Below are 15,670 nucleotides of genomic sequence, written 5' to 3' on the forward strand. Positions count from 1 at the left end.
ATGTGGTGACAACTGTATAGCAGAAGATGGTTAATCTTAACCAACTCTTGGAAAGCTACTGTGGTCAAAAATGAGACTCATATTGCAGAAACAAGCAATTGAAGGCAAACTTGATTGATGTAGAAAATCAACTTTTATGTGCAAAAAAGGTTTGCGTTGGCTAATGAAAGAAGAGAATTGGTGAGAACAATTGAGAATCAATAATGGAAAATGGAATACTTGACTGCAGACTTGAACTGATTAAATGATAAATAGGTAAAAGCGAACTTAGTAAAGGTTAATGTTCAGCTAAAGCATAACGAACTACAAGCATCAGAAGTCTCTATGAAATATATGGGAACACACCTTGGACAGGAAAAGGAACTGCTGGTAAATCAGAATAATTGGTGGAATGCAGAATTAAAAAGCAAAACTAATCAACAGTTAGAACTTCAGAGTGAAAAGAACAATATGATTCTTGAGAAAAATGAAGGAACAGATGGGTGGTTATGGAGTGCCACAATTCTAAAGTTGTTCCTGCAATAATTTCTGAGTTGTGATTCAGTTGATCAAAGGATTGATCTAATCAACATAATTGTGGGTGATATGTCAGTAATGAATGACAGGAAAACAACTGAAATACCTGCAAATTTGAAAAGTAAGAATTGCCAACAAGAAGGGCTGAAATTGTAAAATGATCTTTCCAGATCAATGACCAGGGACACAGGTTTGCAAGTGCTTCCCAGCGCTAAGACACAAGATATAGCAGTTGGGATACAGGCAAGTGGACAATTTGCATAAGACCATTCACAGCCTGTTGAGAACTGGACAGAGTTCAAAATTATGCAAAAATGTTGAGAGCCGGAATTCTCCAGCCGGCCACGTCACCAAATCTTCTGGTTGTGCTGATGGCGTACCCTCACCCCGGGTTTCCCGGCAGCATAGGGTGGAATCAATGGGAATTCCCATTAACGGTGGCAGGACCAGAAGATTCCGTCACCGGCGAGCGGTGCGTTTCCTCCCCCAGCCGGGAAACACATGGTTGGGAGGCCAGAGAATCCCGCCCTACGAAACTTTGGAGAAATTGACACTGCTCAAAAAGAAGTGGAAAAGATGTGTTCGAAATGGGGTTTGGAGAAAGAACAAGATCAAAACATTTCAGAGATCAAACAAAGCAGGAATGCGGAACCCTTTTGAGTGAACATAAGGAGTATCCTTATAAGGAACATAAGGAGTATCCTTGAAACAGAATAAGATATTGACCAGAGAAGAAACAAGATGTTCATTCACAAAATGCTATTTTGACATTGCTAAATCAAAATGAGCATTTCCCATGTTTGAGTTCAGAAACTAAGCTTGAAAATAGAATGATGCCTAGTTTATGGAAAAGGCGATTGGACAGTGCACTTAAACAAACGTTCTTCACTGAGTTAAAGACTAGGAGTAAGAGGAAAAAGAAACACAAGACGAATTGTGATAATGCTATGATGTACAAATTCTACTAATGCATTTAAATCATGGGATAGCCAATGCCCATCATGTTGTAGATAGTTAGCAGTATCGATATGCTGAGGATAGTGCAGGCATGTAGCAGTATAGACATACACCCCACCAAAAGCATAGATGAACATCCAACCAAACACAAGGACATACACACATATATACACTCACCAAAACACAGAGACATACACACCCAAACATGGGGATGCACACAGACCCAAACATGGGGATGCACACAGACCCAAACACACAGATATATACACACAAGATACACACACCCAAACACAGGGATACCAATGGATACACACACGCCCAAACACATAGATACATATACAACCAAGCACAGATATACACAAAATACACACATCCAAACTTGGGGATACACACAGATACACATAGACCCAAGCACACAAATACACACCCAGCCAAACACACATACACACCCAAGCACACAGATACACATCCAACCTAACACACAGATACACACACATCTAAAAACACAGACACACATACAAATTGATACACAGACATTAATCTACAGTTGCGCATATGCTCTCAGTTACAGGTACACACACACTGCAATCACAGATACACATGCTCTACCTGCAACTACGCACACATATAAATCCCACCCAGAAATACGTACATCTCCACCCACAGACACACACATGCCCTCACTGACAGATACACACATGCCCTCACCCACAGGTGCATGCATCCCCACCCACAGAAACACACACCCACTACAGCTATACACACCCACCACCCACAGCTATATAAACCCACCACCCACAGATGCACACAGACCTATCTACAGGAGAACACATCCCACCTATGAATACACACACACTGTCGCAAACAGATTTAAAAATAAATACACACATCCTATACAAGATACAAACGTGTACACCACTTATATCATTGTTATGTAGATATTTTTGAATGTCTCAGTTCCTGTGCCCTCAACAATTCTTCTCAAAAGCATTTCCTAATGCTACCTCTATCCTTGCTTTCAAAAGCATCCTAAAACCTGCCTCTTATCTTTTTGTCTAACTCTCCCTCTTCTCAGTTTCCTTCATTGGGCACAATTCTTCCTCCTAATGACCCCTGAAATGGAATAATGTGATGAGAGTTGGACAAACATAAATTATTGTTACACAGAGGAAATTGGAGGATTATTGTCCTGTTTTTCTCCCCTCCCCCATCTCAACTGTGTCCCTCTTGTTAAGAGAAAAGCTCCATGAGTAACAGCAGTCTGATATTGCTCATCCTCCATTTGTGGATCTTGACAGTGAGTGTTGATAGGATGTCCCTTATCCAACATGCCCTTGGAATGGGTTCCTTGAATTGTCTCCCTTCTAATTCACGCTCATTGAGACTAATTATAGCTTTCCTACTGTCTCCTCCCAGATCTGTTAAAGCAGCACAGACCAAAATTAACCCTGGGTTTCTCTTGGTTTATAATTGGTTCAGTTACTCATCAAATGAGAGACTTACCCTTTTCCAGTGGCCATATTTGGAGGAGCATTTCAAAAAGCTTTAAACTCATTCTATAAGCAGTGCACAATGTGATAGGTGAACATGAATAATCTTTTAAAGCAGAGGATGGATGAGCTAAGATTGGCCAATTATTCTCCCCCCTCTCGATCCATCTAGTGATTAGCAAATGTAAAACAAAATGAATATAGAGCATAATGTTAAACTATCAAAAAATTGGCAAAATGACGTATTATACTTTTTTTCAACATTCATTCGTGGCACATGGACGTCACTGGCTGGCCAACATTTATTGTCCATTCTTAGTTGCCCTTGGAGGGCAATTGAGAGTCAACCACATTGCTGTGGATCTGGAGTCAAATGTTGGCCAGACCAGATAAGTTTGGCAGATTTCCATCCCTAAAGGGCATTAGTGAACCAGGTGGATTTTTCTGACAATCGACAATGGTTTCATGTTCATCAGTAGATTCTTAATTCCAAACATTTTTGATTGAATTCAAATTCCACCATCTGCCATGGGTCAAACCCAGGTGCCCAGAATATTAGTTGAGTTTCTGGATTAATAGTCTGGTGATAATACCACTCGCCCATTGCCTCCCCTCAGGGGAAATGAATGAACAGACAGTGCTGGTATTGTTAAAGTGTTTATGAATCTACATCTAAAGATGTCAAAACTGAAAATGGAAATAAAAAACAGGAAATGTCTGGCAGACATTCGGTCGGAATCTGAGGGAAGGAAGAGCAGGTTCAACTTGGTTGGTGTATAGTCCAATAGTCAAAATTACCAAGTCCCAATGAATGTCTTAACATGAGATCATTTAAATACTATTGTGAGAACTTGTATCAAATTACTTCAGTTTTCTCTCTGCAGAGGTGCTATCCGATTATGGAATTTCATGCTAATGAAATTCACAGAAATTTCAAGGCACGGGAGTTTATTCCTGAAACATTGACCTTTCTTTTCCATTTTTAGATGTTCACCAATCTGTTGCATATTTCCAGCATATTGAGTGTTCATTTTGAAGGTTACCACTGTGTTTTCATCTTGATGTCACTATGAGCTGAAGTTGCCCCCAATTACTCTCCCTCACAGGACCTTTTCTTCTGAAACGACCTCTGTTCTCTTTGATTTTCAGTGTGAGATTTAATGTACAAACCAGAATTTTGAAGAAAAGGAACAAATCTCAAAGCAATCATTTAGTTTTAGTTATTTTTTAAAAAATCAAAAGATTGAACAAAATATTGCTTGCAACATATACTGATACAGAAAACATTAGATGCATAAGTCAAAAACTTCAGCTAACATGATGTTACCTTATTCTGGATTTACATGTTCCCAAGTAACTTTGATATAAGAACAATACAGCACATATGGATATGAAGAAACTTTTTCCCTTAGTTTTTCCCTCACTAACCAGTGGGCATGGATTTAAGGTAATGGGCAGGAGATTTAGAGGGGATTTGAGAAAAAACGTTTTCACCCAGAGGGTGGTGGGAATCTGGAACTCACTATCTGAAAGGATGGTAGAAGCAGGAACCCTCATGGCACTTAAGAAGCATTTAGTTGAGCACTTGAAATGCCATAGCGTATATGGCTATGGACCAAGCACTGGAAAATGGGATTAGAACAGGTAAGTGCTCGATGGCTGGCACAAACACGGTGGGCCAAAGAGCCTCTTTCTGTGCTGTAAAACTTTATTTCACTGCCTTGCCCGCCCCAGAATTGGGGAGGGAGAGGCTCGCAGAACAGCATTCTCTGTTGGCCCCGGGTGGGATCTTACGAGCCTTGGGTGGCCGAGGCAGTAAAATTCCAGCATATGACTCTATGAAATATGATTTTGGAATATTTGTTCTGTTCGCTTAGCAATAAAATTTCATTCACTCTTCCCTGGGTGCACCCAAACAATAAATTTATCTTTATTTATTAATTAGTGAGAATGTCAGAAAATTACTGCAATATTAGATGTTAGTGGCTCAATGAGAGAAATATCTAATCCCCTTCCAATGTAGAAAATCAAAGAAAAATGCTTCAAAAAATTATGACAACCAACAGTGCCGATGTGTTGAGAAAGTCAAATATTAATTAGGACTAAAACAACTAGTCACTTTAGCAACATTTTTTTAAAAAATGAACATTAATGTTCATATTTAAGGGTTCATATGAGGGTTCTTGCCTCTACCATTCTTTCAGGCAGAGTTCCAGATTCCCACCACCCTCTGGGTGGAAACATTTTTCCTCAAATCCCCTCTAACTCTCTGCCCTCTGGTTAGTGACTCCCTGTGGTGAACCATCGTTGGTTCCCACTAGGTAGTACTGAGCCAGGCTCTGGCCAGTACTACGAGTATGTATATATGTTGCTGTTGGGGTTAGGGATGGGTTGTTCTACTTGTTGCTGTTGGGGTTAGAGTTGGGCTGTTACACCTGTATCATAGTTATTATGGTACATCCCAGTCGGGCTCCGCCTCCTGGGAGAGGTATAAAGGTCACTGCTCTGTCTGGGGCCCCTCAGTCTGGGATCGTGTACTATACATGGTAGCTTCGTTGTAATAGTAAATAAAAGCCTTTATTTCCTTGAGCATCTCAAGCCTCGTGTGTGATAACGCGCATCAATTTTATTTACTATTAATTAAACTCTCGTCGTTAAAAAAAAAGAAAACGATACAGAGAGTCTGGAGCAAATGTTAAAACCCGAACGTCTTACACTGGATCCACGTGCGGCGGGCGCCTCTAACACCTTCGACCACTGGTTGAAATGTTTTGAGGACTACCTTGCAGCCTGGTCAGGCATTGGCGCCATTACTTGGCGGGAAAACGGTTCACCCTGATCACGGACCAGCAGTCCGTGGCGTTCATATTCAATAACACGCTGCGGGGCAAGATCAAGAACGACAAGATCTTGAGGTGGAGAATCGAACTCTCCACCTATAATTACGACATCATGTATCGTCCAGGGAAACTCAACGAGCCCTCGGATGCCCTGTTGCATGGAACATGCGCCAGTATACAGGAGGACCGTTTGCAGGCTCTCCATAATGACCTATGCCATCCTGGGGTCACTCGGCTCTACCACTTCGTAAAAGCCCGCAATCTGCCCTACTCGGTGGAGGATGTCAGGTCCATAACGAGAAGTTGTCGGGTATGTGCGGAATGCAAACCGCACTTTTACCGACCTGACCGGGCACAACTAGTCATGGCCACTTGTCCCTTCGAAAGACTGAGTGTCGACTTTAAGGGCCCCCTTCCCTCGACAGATCGGAATGTGTACTTCCTCAACATCATTGATGAGTACTCGAGATTCCCTTTTGTTATTCCCTGCTCTGATACATCCGCTGCCACGGTTATCAAGGCATTCCGTGATCTTTTTACTCTGTTCGGGTACCCCTGCTACATTCACAGCGATAGGGGCTCGTCGTTCATGAGCGATGACTTGAGGCAATATCTGCTCTCATACGGGATTGCCTCTAGTAGAACCACGAGCTACAACCCTAGGGGTAACGGACAGGTGGAACGTGAGAATGCTACAGTCTGGAAGGCTGTCTTACTGGCGTTGAAGTCAAAAAGCTTTCCAGCCTCCCGTTGGCAAGAGGTGCTCCCTGATGCGCTCCATTCCATACGCTCACTCCTGTGTACGGCAACCAACGCTACTCCTCATGAGAGGCTGTTTTCATTCCCTCGGAAGTCTTCCTCTGGGACCTCATTACCGTCTTGGTTGACGTACTCAGGACCTGTCCTCCTGCGGCGGCATGTAAGGCCCCGCAAGTCCGACCCGTTGGTCGAACAGGTCCATCTCCTCCACGCCAACCCTCAGTATGCCTCTGTGGCATACCCTGACGGGCGAGAGGACACGGTCTCGATTCGAGACCTGGCGCCAGCAGGGGACGTAGAAACCCCTGTCGCTCCCATACCTCCTGTTAGAGACCCCCCAACTATTGTTTCCCCTCCTGACACGGCGCGGGCAGCATCGGGACCATTACTTAACCCCTTTACTCCCATGTACAGCTTGCCTGAGTCCAGGAGATGGTCACCACTTCAGGGCGTGTCGGAACTCAACGGATTATCATCACCTCGGGGTCAGTCGGCCCGTGAGACTGTGGAGGAACCGTTGGACATCGCCTTGGGGAGAACGCCACTGCGAGTGCCTACTCCGGTGTCATCACCGGTGCTGAGGAGGTCACAACGACGGTGCGGTCCCCCTGACTGTCTGAACTTATAGACTGATGACAAATTATTCTGTTTTTTTTGTACCCCGCCGGCCTTTGTCTTCAAAGGAGGGGTGAATGTGGTGAACCATCGTTGGTTCCCACTAGGTAGTACTGAGCCAGGGTCTGGCCAGTACTACGAGTATGTATATATGTTGCCTCTAGATGGGTTCTACTTGTTGCTGTTGGGGTTAGGGTTGGGCTGTTACACCTGTATTATAGTTATTATGGTACATCCCACTCCCACTAAGGCTCTAAGCAGGTGGAATATCAATTGAAAGGGATAGCTTTCTTTCATTTTCTAACAAAACTGTAAAGCATCTAATTCTCATTGTGTTCATCAGCTTTATTGGTCAGATTAAGCAAGCAAAATATTATTGTTTATTGTGAGAGGAGTTAATTACAAAAGTAGGGATGTTATACTTCAGTTTTCCAGGGCATTGGCGAGACCACATCTGGAGTACTGTGTACAGTATTGGTCTCCTTACTTTAGGAAGGAGATCAATGCATTGGAAGCTATTCAGAGGAATCATAGAATCCCTACAGTACAGAAGAAGGCCATTTGGCCTATCGAGTCTATACCAACCACATTCCCACCCAGACCCTATTCCCACAACCCCAAGCATTTATCCTGCTAATCCTCCAGGCACTAGGGTCAGTTTAGCATGGCCAATCAACCTAACCCACACATCTTTGGACTGTGGGAGGAAACCAGAGCACCCGGAGGAAACCCACGCAGACAATGTGCAAACTCCAAAGGACCCAAGACTGGAATTGAACCTGGGACCTGTTGGCACTGTGAGGCAGCAGTGCTAACCACTGTGCCACCGTACCGCCCAGACTAATACCTGGAGTTTAGACTAATACCTGGAATGGGCAGGTTGTCCTTTTTGAAGAGGTTGGATCATCTAGGCTTGTATCTAGTGGAGTTTAGAAGAGTAAGGTGTGACTTGATTGAAACATATAGGAGGATCCTGGGGAGGTCTCGACAGGATGGATGCAGAGAGGATGTTTCCTTCTGTGCAAGAATGTAGAACTAGGAGTCACTGTTGAAAAATAAGGGGTCACCCATTTAAGACAGAGAAGAAGAGTTTTTTTTTCTCTCTCAGAGGGTTGCGAATCTTTGGAACTCTCTTCCTCAAAAGGCAGTGGAAGCAGAGTCTTTAAATATTTTAAGGCAGACGTGGATAGATTCTTGATAAGCAAGGGGGTGAAAGCCAACTGGGTAGGTGGGAATGTGGAGTTGGGTTACAGTTGGATCAGCCATGGTCTTTTTGAAGCATGCTTGAGGGGCCGAATGGTCTACCGCTTCTCCTACTTCATAGGCTTTGCCCACGTAACATGAGGCACTTCATTTTGACAGTACATTAGCTGTGAAAGTGCTTTGGGAATCCCGACGTTGTGAAAGACACTTTAGAATTACAGGAGTATTTCCTCCCCCCCCCCCAACCCCCCCCCTCAACTCCCCCCAACCCCCCCCCTCAACTCCCCCCCCCCCCCCCATAATTGGAAACACAGGGCCGTGTCCATTCTTTCACTTTGCAAAACTTTCTGGTGACACACATTTAATTCAGATCATGAGTTGATATCATAATAGTGGGCATCATGGTGGCACAGTGGTTAGCGCTGCTGCCTCACAACGCCAGGATCCCGGGTTCGGCTCCAGCCTTAGGTGACTGTGCGGGGCCGTGTGGTTAGCACTGCTCCGGTTTTCTCCCACACTTCAAAGATGTGTGGTTTATGTTGATTGGCCATGGTAAATTGCCCCTTAGTGTCAGGGGTATTAGCAGGGTAAATATATAGGGTTACGAGGATAGGATGGGATTGTGGTTGGTGCAGACTCGATGGGCCGAATGGCCTCCTTCTGCACTGTTGGGATTCTATGAGCAAATCAAAGTTTCTTGAATACGTATCTTGTCAAAGGGCATTTTTCCTCCTCAGGAAATTTTCCCCGAACAAAACCATTTTGGCACCCGTGGAAAACACCTTGAAACATGTTGTTACCATTAGGGTGCTACATGAATGTACATTGTTGTTGTTGTATTTCCAAGGGACCGAGTTACTATCGGTCTGTAGAGGTCGCTATGCGTCTTTCTCAGCACCTTTCGAATAGTTTCTAACAACTGATTACACAGGCACCAGCTTCCCCACTGACTTCTCTCTTTAGCCTTACTGTTGCAAAACTTAAACTATTTTGGATCCATTCAAGCAAGTTATCATGCAATTAAAAAATCTAAGAAAATGAGATATACCTGACCACCAAGTCTGTGAACTAATATGGGGCTTTACTCTCCGTCGAAAATCTCGAAAGAATTTAGTTTATTTAGATTATAATGTTTAAAGAAACTAAAATTTGATAAAACGGAGCGACCGCAATACAGCATATTCATTCACATTTATCACAAGGTTGAGGCTGTATTGTAGATGTGTAAAATTTATCCTTGATGTAGGTCTGTGTGGTTCTGGATAAAATGGATAAAACTCTGTAGCAAATCTCAAATTGTGGCACACACACTTTCTGTTCAGTTTTTCTTCCGGATCAGAAAGCCCAAGCACAAAGCAAGAGGAATAGCCCCGGCTTTGTGCGAAGCTGTCAGTTGGATTTGGAAGGAAAAGTGTGATAATTGCCTTGGAAGAGTTCATTTGTTGCAGAACACAACCCTTCTATAAGTTTTGACAGGGGGCTCTGACTTTGCTCAGGTTGAGAATGGTGTACGATTGTGTGGTTGTGCTTTTGTTGAAAGTTAAGCTTTTATTTGGCTTCGTGAATGTATTTAATGAGTAGCTGAACCATTCAGAGCAGAAAAATGTCGGCGGAATTAGCTGATCTGAGTTGATGCAATATTAATTAGTTCTGGTTAGCACTGCTGCCACACAGTGCCAGGCACCCGGATTTGATTCCCGGCTTGGGTCACTGTCCGTGTGGAGTATGCACTTTCTCCCCGTGCCTGCGTGGGTTTCCTCCCACACTCCAAAAATGTATAGGTTAGGTGGATTGGCCACGCTAAATTGCCCCCTAGTGTCAGAGGGATTAGCTGGGGTAAATGCTTGGTATTATGGAGATAGGGTGTGAGTGGGATTGTGGTCAGTGCAGACTCGATGGGCTGAATGGCCTCCTTCTACACTGTACGATCCTATAATAGGCGCCAGATACAGGTAACATCAGATCAGCCCCGATAGGAGTGGGGCTGGGTTCAGAAATTGACTAATGTTGATTGCAGTGTTAATTTCTATCCTGACATTTTAATTCAACAGGGTCCCAGCTTCCCAATTAGGTATCCCTTAGCGCTCCCTTATATCGGACATTCTGCCTGCAAACGCCATTCTTCAGGTGATAGAGCGAAGGTTTTAATCCGTTCAAATGGCAGCACAGTGGCACAGTGGTTAGCACTGCTACCTCACAGGCACTAGGGACCCGGGTTCGATTCCCGGCTTGGGTCACTGTCTGCGTGGAGTTTGCACATTCTCCCCGTATCTGCGTGGGCTTCCTCCCACAGTCCAAGGATCATAGAAATCATAGAAACCCTACAGTACAGAAAGAGGCCATTCGGCCCATCGAGTCTGCACCGACCACAATCCCATCCAGGCCCTACCCCCACATCCCTACATATTTACCCGCTAATCCCTCTAACCTACACATCTCAGGACACTAAGGGCAATTTTCAGCATGGCCAATCAACCTAACCCGCACATCTTTGGACTGTGGGAGGAAACCGGAGCACCCGGAGGAAACCCACGCAGACACGAGGAGAATGTGCAAACTCCACACAGACAGTGCCCCAAGCCAGAAATCGAACCCAGGTCCCTGGAGCTGTGAAGCAGCAGTGCTAACCACCCTGCGGGTTAGGTGGAGTGGCTATGCTAAATTGCCTATTAGTATCAGGGGGACTAGCTCGGGTAAATGCATGGGGATAGAGTCTGGGTGGGATTGTGGTCGGTGCAGACTTGATGGGCCGAATGGCCTCCTTCTGCACTGCAGGATTTTATGAAGTGCGAGTTGGGTGTGATCCATTGGTTGGAAGAAGTGAGATTGATGTAGCGAATGACATTTCTTACTTTCGCCTGTGTTTTGTTTGTAGTTTAGTTTCAGTGCAACGGCGGCTAAATTCAGTACCATTGGCGAAAAAAAGCAATTTAGTTTAACTAAAATTGAAATTCACATTTAATTTTCGCTATTTTACATTTAATCATTCGTCTAGTTCCCGAAAAGCCACGGAATGCAACATAATTCTGTATCCCACTCTTGGCCAAGACGATTCACGGCAACTAGGTTCTACAATATTATTTTATGAACTGTTAGTACGCTCATACCATAGGCATTCCACCCGATTCTAATAGAAATGTCGACCTGTGGAATAAGTCGCATATCTTAACATAGACAAGAGGAATTTAATCTGAGTACGTTGTGTTCATGTGATAATGTCACAAAACGCAATTTGCAAGATCATAACTCACTTCTCCCCGGAGAGATATTACCTTAGACATTCCTGGGTAAATATTTAACTGTTCTGCTCCCAGGAACAGGTGTGACAAAGCGGTCCTCTCACAACTGCTAATATTCCACAGTTTCAATTCAGCGGGGCCGCCAGATTGTGACTGTTCAGTGAAATATGAATAATTTCTCGCCGATAGATAGATAGATAGATAGATAGATAGAGAGAGAGAGAGATAGATAGAGATAGCTAGAGATAGAGATAGTGCGATAGTTAGAGAGAGATAGATAGACAGACATAGATGGACAGATAGAGATAGGTAGAGATAGCGATAGATTGATAGATAGGAGAGAGATAGAGATAGAGACATAGATAGATAGAGATAGAGATAGATAGATAGATAGAGATAGACAGACAGACAGATAGATAGACATAGATAGATAGCAGTGACGTGAACTGTTTCTAAGTTGTAAGTTCCATTATCAGCTGTTCTAATTGGAATGCATGCGTGTGCTGAGTAACAGGTTTGGATCAGCCAGGGTTCAATACAGAGATCTCGGGAATATTAATAAATAGGCGACAATTCTGAATGCGAAGTGAGAATCTAAATGCTCCCACGCAGAGATGTTCCTTTAGATTTTTAACAAGCAGCAAAGAACAGAACTTGAAGCTATTTGTATAAATGTCCCATTCTTCCCCAACCCCAGACCCGTCTCCCCCTCATTTCCCACTTGGTAATAAATGACTGTCCTGCTCCCGGTGCAATGATAGCAACACAAACCCCGAGATTATCCTTGCTACGCATCTCGGCAGCTTATGGTTTAGCTATCATTTCAACTTTATGTCGTTAATTTATTCATTTTGTCCATTTTAAAAGCAAGCGTGAACAGCGGGGCGGGAAAAGCAGCATTGATAGGATGCAACCAGGCAGGGGGCTGCATCTCTGACATTGAACCTGCAATTGGCAGCTGCTGCTGATCTCTGCAAGCATCCTTTTCCAAATCGCTGCTGGGGACAGAGTGAGGAAACATATCCCAATGTGAAATTGCTCTCATTCCAGCCCCTCGAGCCGCTGTCCCGGAACTAAGAGCATCCAGGATCCCAGCTCCTCCCGCATTGCGCCCTGTAGCCGGCTCCATTGGGAAGGGATGTGCTGAGAGGTGGTGCCAGGGGGTGGAGCCTGGTCTTCCTGCCGCAGGTCTGAGTGTCCCCGGGCAGAAATAAAAAGCCCCGCACTGGAGCCACCGCTCAGTCGATGCAACATCTCTGCTCCCGTCAATTTACACCCCAGAGGAACGGAGAGGGAGAGAACAGGGCCAAGAGAATGCACCCATTTACCTTCTTACTCCTCAGCTCTTTGCTCGTCCTGACTTCGGAAGCTGGTAAGTCTCCAGTTAAAGGTGATGTTTAAATTGATTCAATTTGCTCCAGTTTCCTTTGCGGTCTTGTTTCATTGTAAAAAAGCGGGATAAAGCAGCCTTGAACTGTTCCGAATGATTTCTGCTACTGATCTGTCGCGCAGAAGCGACTGCTAAGCAGAGGGGGTGAGACTAATATTGCACTGCAGGAACTCAGCAAAGTTCCTTAGACAGCACCTTCCAATCCCAGGACATCTATCATCTACAAAGGACAAGCGCGGCACATACATGGGAACACCACCACCTGGAAGTCCCCCTCCAACTCACTCACCATCCTGACTTGGGAAATATATTACCCATTCCTTCACTGTGACTGGGTCAAAATCTTGGAACTCCCTCCCTAACAGCACCGTGGGTGTACCTACACCCCAGGGGCTGCAACGGTTCAAGAAGGCTCACCACCTTCTCAAGGACAACTAGGGTAGAGCAATAAATGTTGGTGTGGCCAGCTACGCTCACATCCCATAAATTAAGGATTAAAAAATATAAAGCGGCAAAACCTGCCTAGGGTGGATGGAGATATTATAAGGGGGCATAACTATAGGGTTCGTGGTGGGAGATATAGGAAGGATATCAGAGGTAGGTTCTTTACGCAGAGAGTGGTTGGGGTGTGGAATGGACTGCCTGCAGTGATAGTGGAGTCAGACACTTTAGGAACATTTAAGTGGTTATTGGATAGGCACATGAAGCACACCAGGATGATAGGGAGTGGGATAGCTTGATCTTGGTTTCAGATAAAGCTCGGCACAACATCGTGGGCCGAAGGGCCTGTTCTGTGCTGTACTGTTCTATGTAGCTACCAGTAAAGGGGACTGAAATAGCAGCACATTTCCTGCTCTGCCCCATCTACCTGTCCGTTTGAACGCCTCTTTATTCCAGGGAGATTAATGAACAACTGGGAGTGAGTGGCCTAATCTAAGTGTCCAGATAACTCAGAATAGGCCAGAATTGAACAGTCTTCCTGACTGTAATCTGAGGCCGGGAGCTGGTGATTGCTTGGTTTTGACACCGTCTCCCCGTCCCCCATCCTGTGAGCTGCCCAATTTGAATTGTGTGCTCATTTAATATCCCTGCTGCTACTTACTGTACCTGCAACTGCTGATTGTCAGTGAGTTCACTCCGTGTTCACTGAGATCTCTCGAATCTGTTCACTAAGTTTTTTGTAAAAAAAATGTAACAAAGGCGGCCAGCAAAATAACACTGGCTAAGACAATGTGGAGATTCGCATTTAATTGTCACCCGGTTGTCTCATCTCAGTGAAGTCTGAAACTCGCTAACAACATGAGTAGATGCAGTGACAATGTTACATAAACCGCAACATGATACGCAGATAAAAATAATGTCGCGCCAACAATCTTTTACCTTTATTATCAAAGGATCAACTGTTATTCAGAATTTAGACCTAACTGGAAATGGCCACAGGATATTTAGCTTCTGTTCTTGTTAAAGCAGAAGGTTGTTTTTGAAACGGAGATTTATTTTTGTTAGAACAATTGAGACTGAGAGCTCCACTGTGCACAAGAAACTGTCCACTGTTTGATAGCCCCTCTGACAGTACACACACTGTGGGAATGGCCAGTGTACAGGATGTTCTGGCTCCACATGGATGGTTATTCCAGGAAAACTGCCCCAGGGATCTCATTCCTGTTTACTCCTGTCACCATGTGGCACTGGCAGATTGGATGCCCGGTAGCTGTTGACATTGGCACACCACACGGGGTGACCCAATCTCTGTTCCCATGGTACTGTCGGACTCTGCAGCACATACATGTGGATGACACAGCTCATGTTGGGTGGGCACGGTTCTCGCTGGTAACTTGCGCAGCAGGATCATAGAAACCCTACAGTACAGAAAGAGGCCATTCGGCCCATCAAGTCTGCACCGACCACAATCCCACCCAGGCCCTACTCCCATATCCCTACATATTTACCCGCTAATCCCTCTAACCTATGCATCCCAGGACACTAAGGGGCAATTTAGCATGGCCAATCAACCTAACCCGCACATCTTTGGACTGTGGGAGGAAACCAGAGCACCCAGAGGAAACCCACGCAGACACGAGGAGAATGTGCAAACTCCACACAGACAGTGACCCAAGCCGGGAATCGAACCCAGGTCCCTGGCGCTGTGAAGCAGCACTGCTAACCACTGTGCTACCGTGCTGCCCCGGACGATGTAAAGTACCTTCCTACACTGCCCCACCTCCTCCACACACACACTCATTCCTCCGGTTCCTTCTCCTTACATCTCCGGCGAGTGCCCCATGCTAAATGGAAATAGCTTCAGGCCTTATATGGGATTGCGCACCCCAGGGGAGGGGGTGTGATAGTATCTGTCTCCATTATGACTATCTTCATGGGTGATTAGCTACCCACAGTTCACACTCACACAGCGTCACTCCATTAGAAAAAAACGGCAACCCCCCCTCCCCCCGAGCTAATTTATGAGTCCGAGTTGGTGCAGAAGAGGGCGAAAATAGGGAGCAAACCTTCTCAACACTACACATCTTCAACGCCTATTACACCATATCTGACACCACGTTAACACGTTTCCAGCATCAGAGCCAGCATATCGTTTGCACACGCCCGTTTCTCCCAGTCCCTTCCTGCAAATGATGTCCGGGAAAGTGAGTCACTTCTCCC

The 15,670-nt window shown here is 45.0% G+C and overlaps 1 protein-coding gene across 2 annotated transcripts in view; it reads left to right on the forward strand.

Moving 5' to 3' along the window:
* Positions 1-15,670, forward strand: part of LOC144501337 (carbonic anhydrase 4-like) — an 83,681-nt gene that overhangs the window by 46,326 nt on the left and 21,685 nt on the right. The window contains exon 1 of one of the 2 annotated variants that reach the window (XM_078224966.1): positions 12,866-12,991. The exons of the other annotated variant lie outside the window; for it this stretch is intronic. Coding sequence (XP_078081092.1) covers positions 12,934-12,991 — 58 coding nt within the window. The 5' untranslated portion in view covers positions 12,866-12,933. Of the gene's footprint in view, positions 1-12,865; positions 12,992-15,670 lie in introns of those variants that run through there. 2 annotated transcript variants of the gene reach the window in all.

This window comes from Mustelus asterias, chromosome 12 (assembly GCF_964213995.1).
Source record: "Mustelus asterias chromosome 12, sMusAst1.hap1.1, whole genome shotgun sequence".
Lineage (NCBI taxonomy): Eukaryota > Metazoa > Chordata > Chondrichthyes > Carcharhiniformes > Triakidae > Mustelus > Mustelus asterias.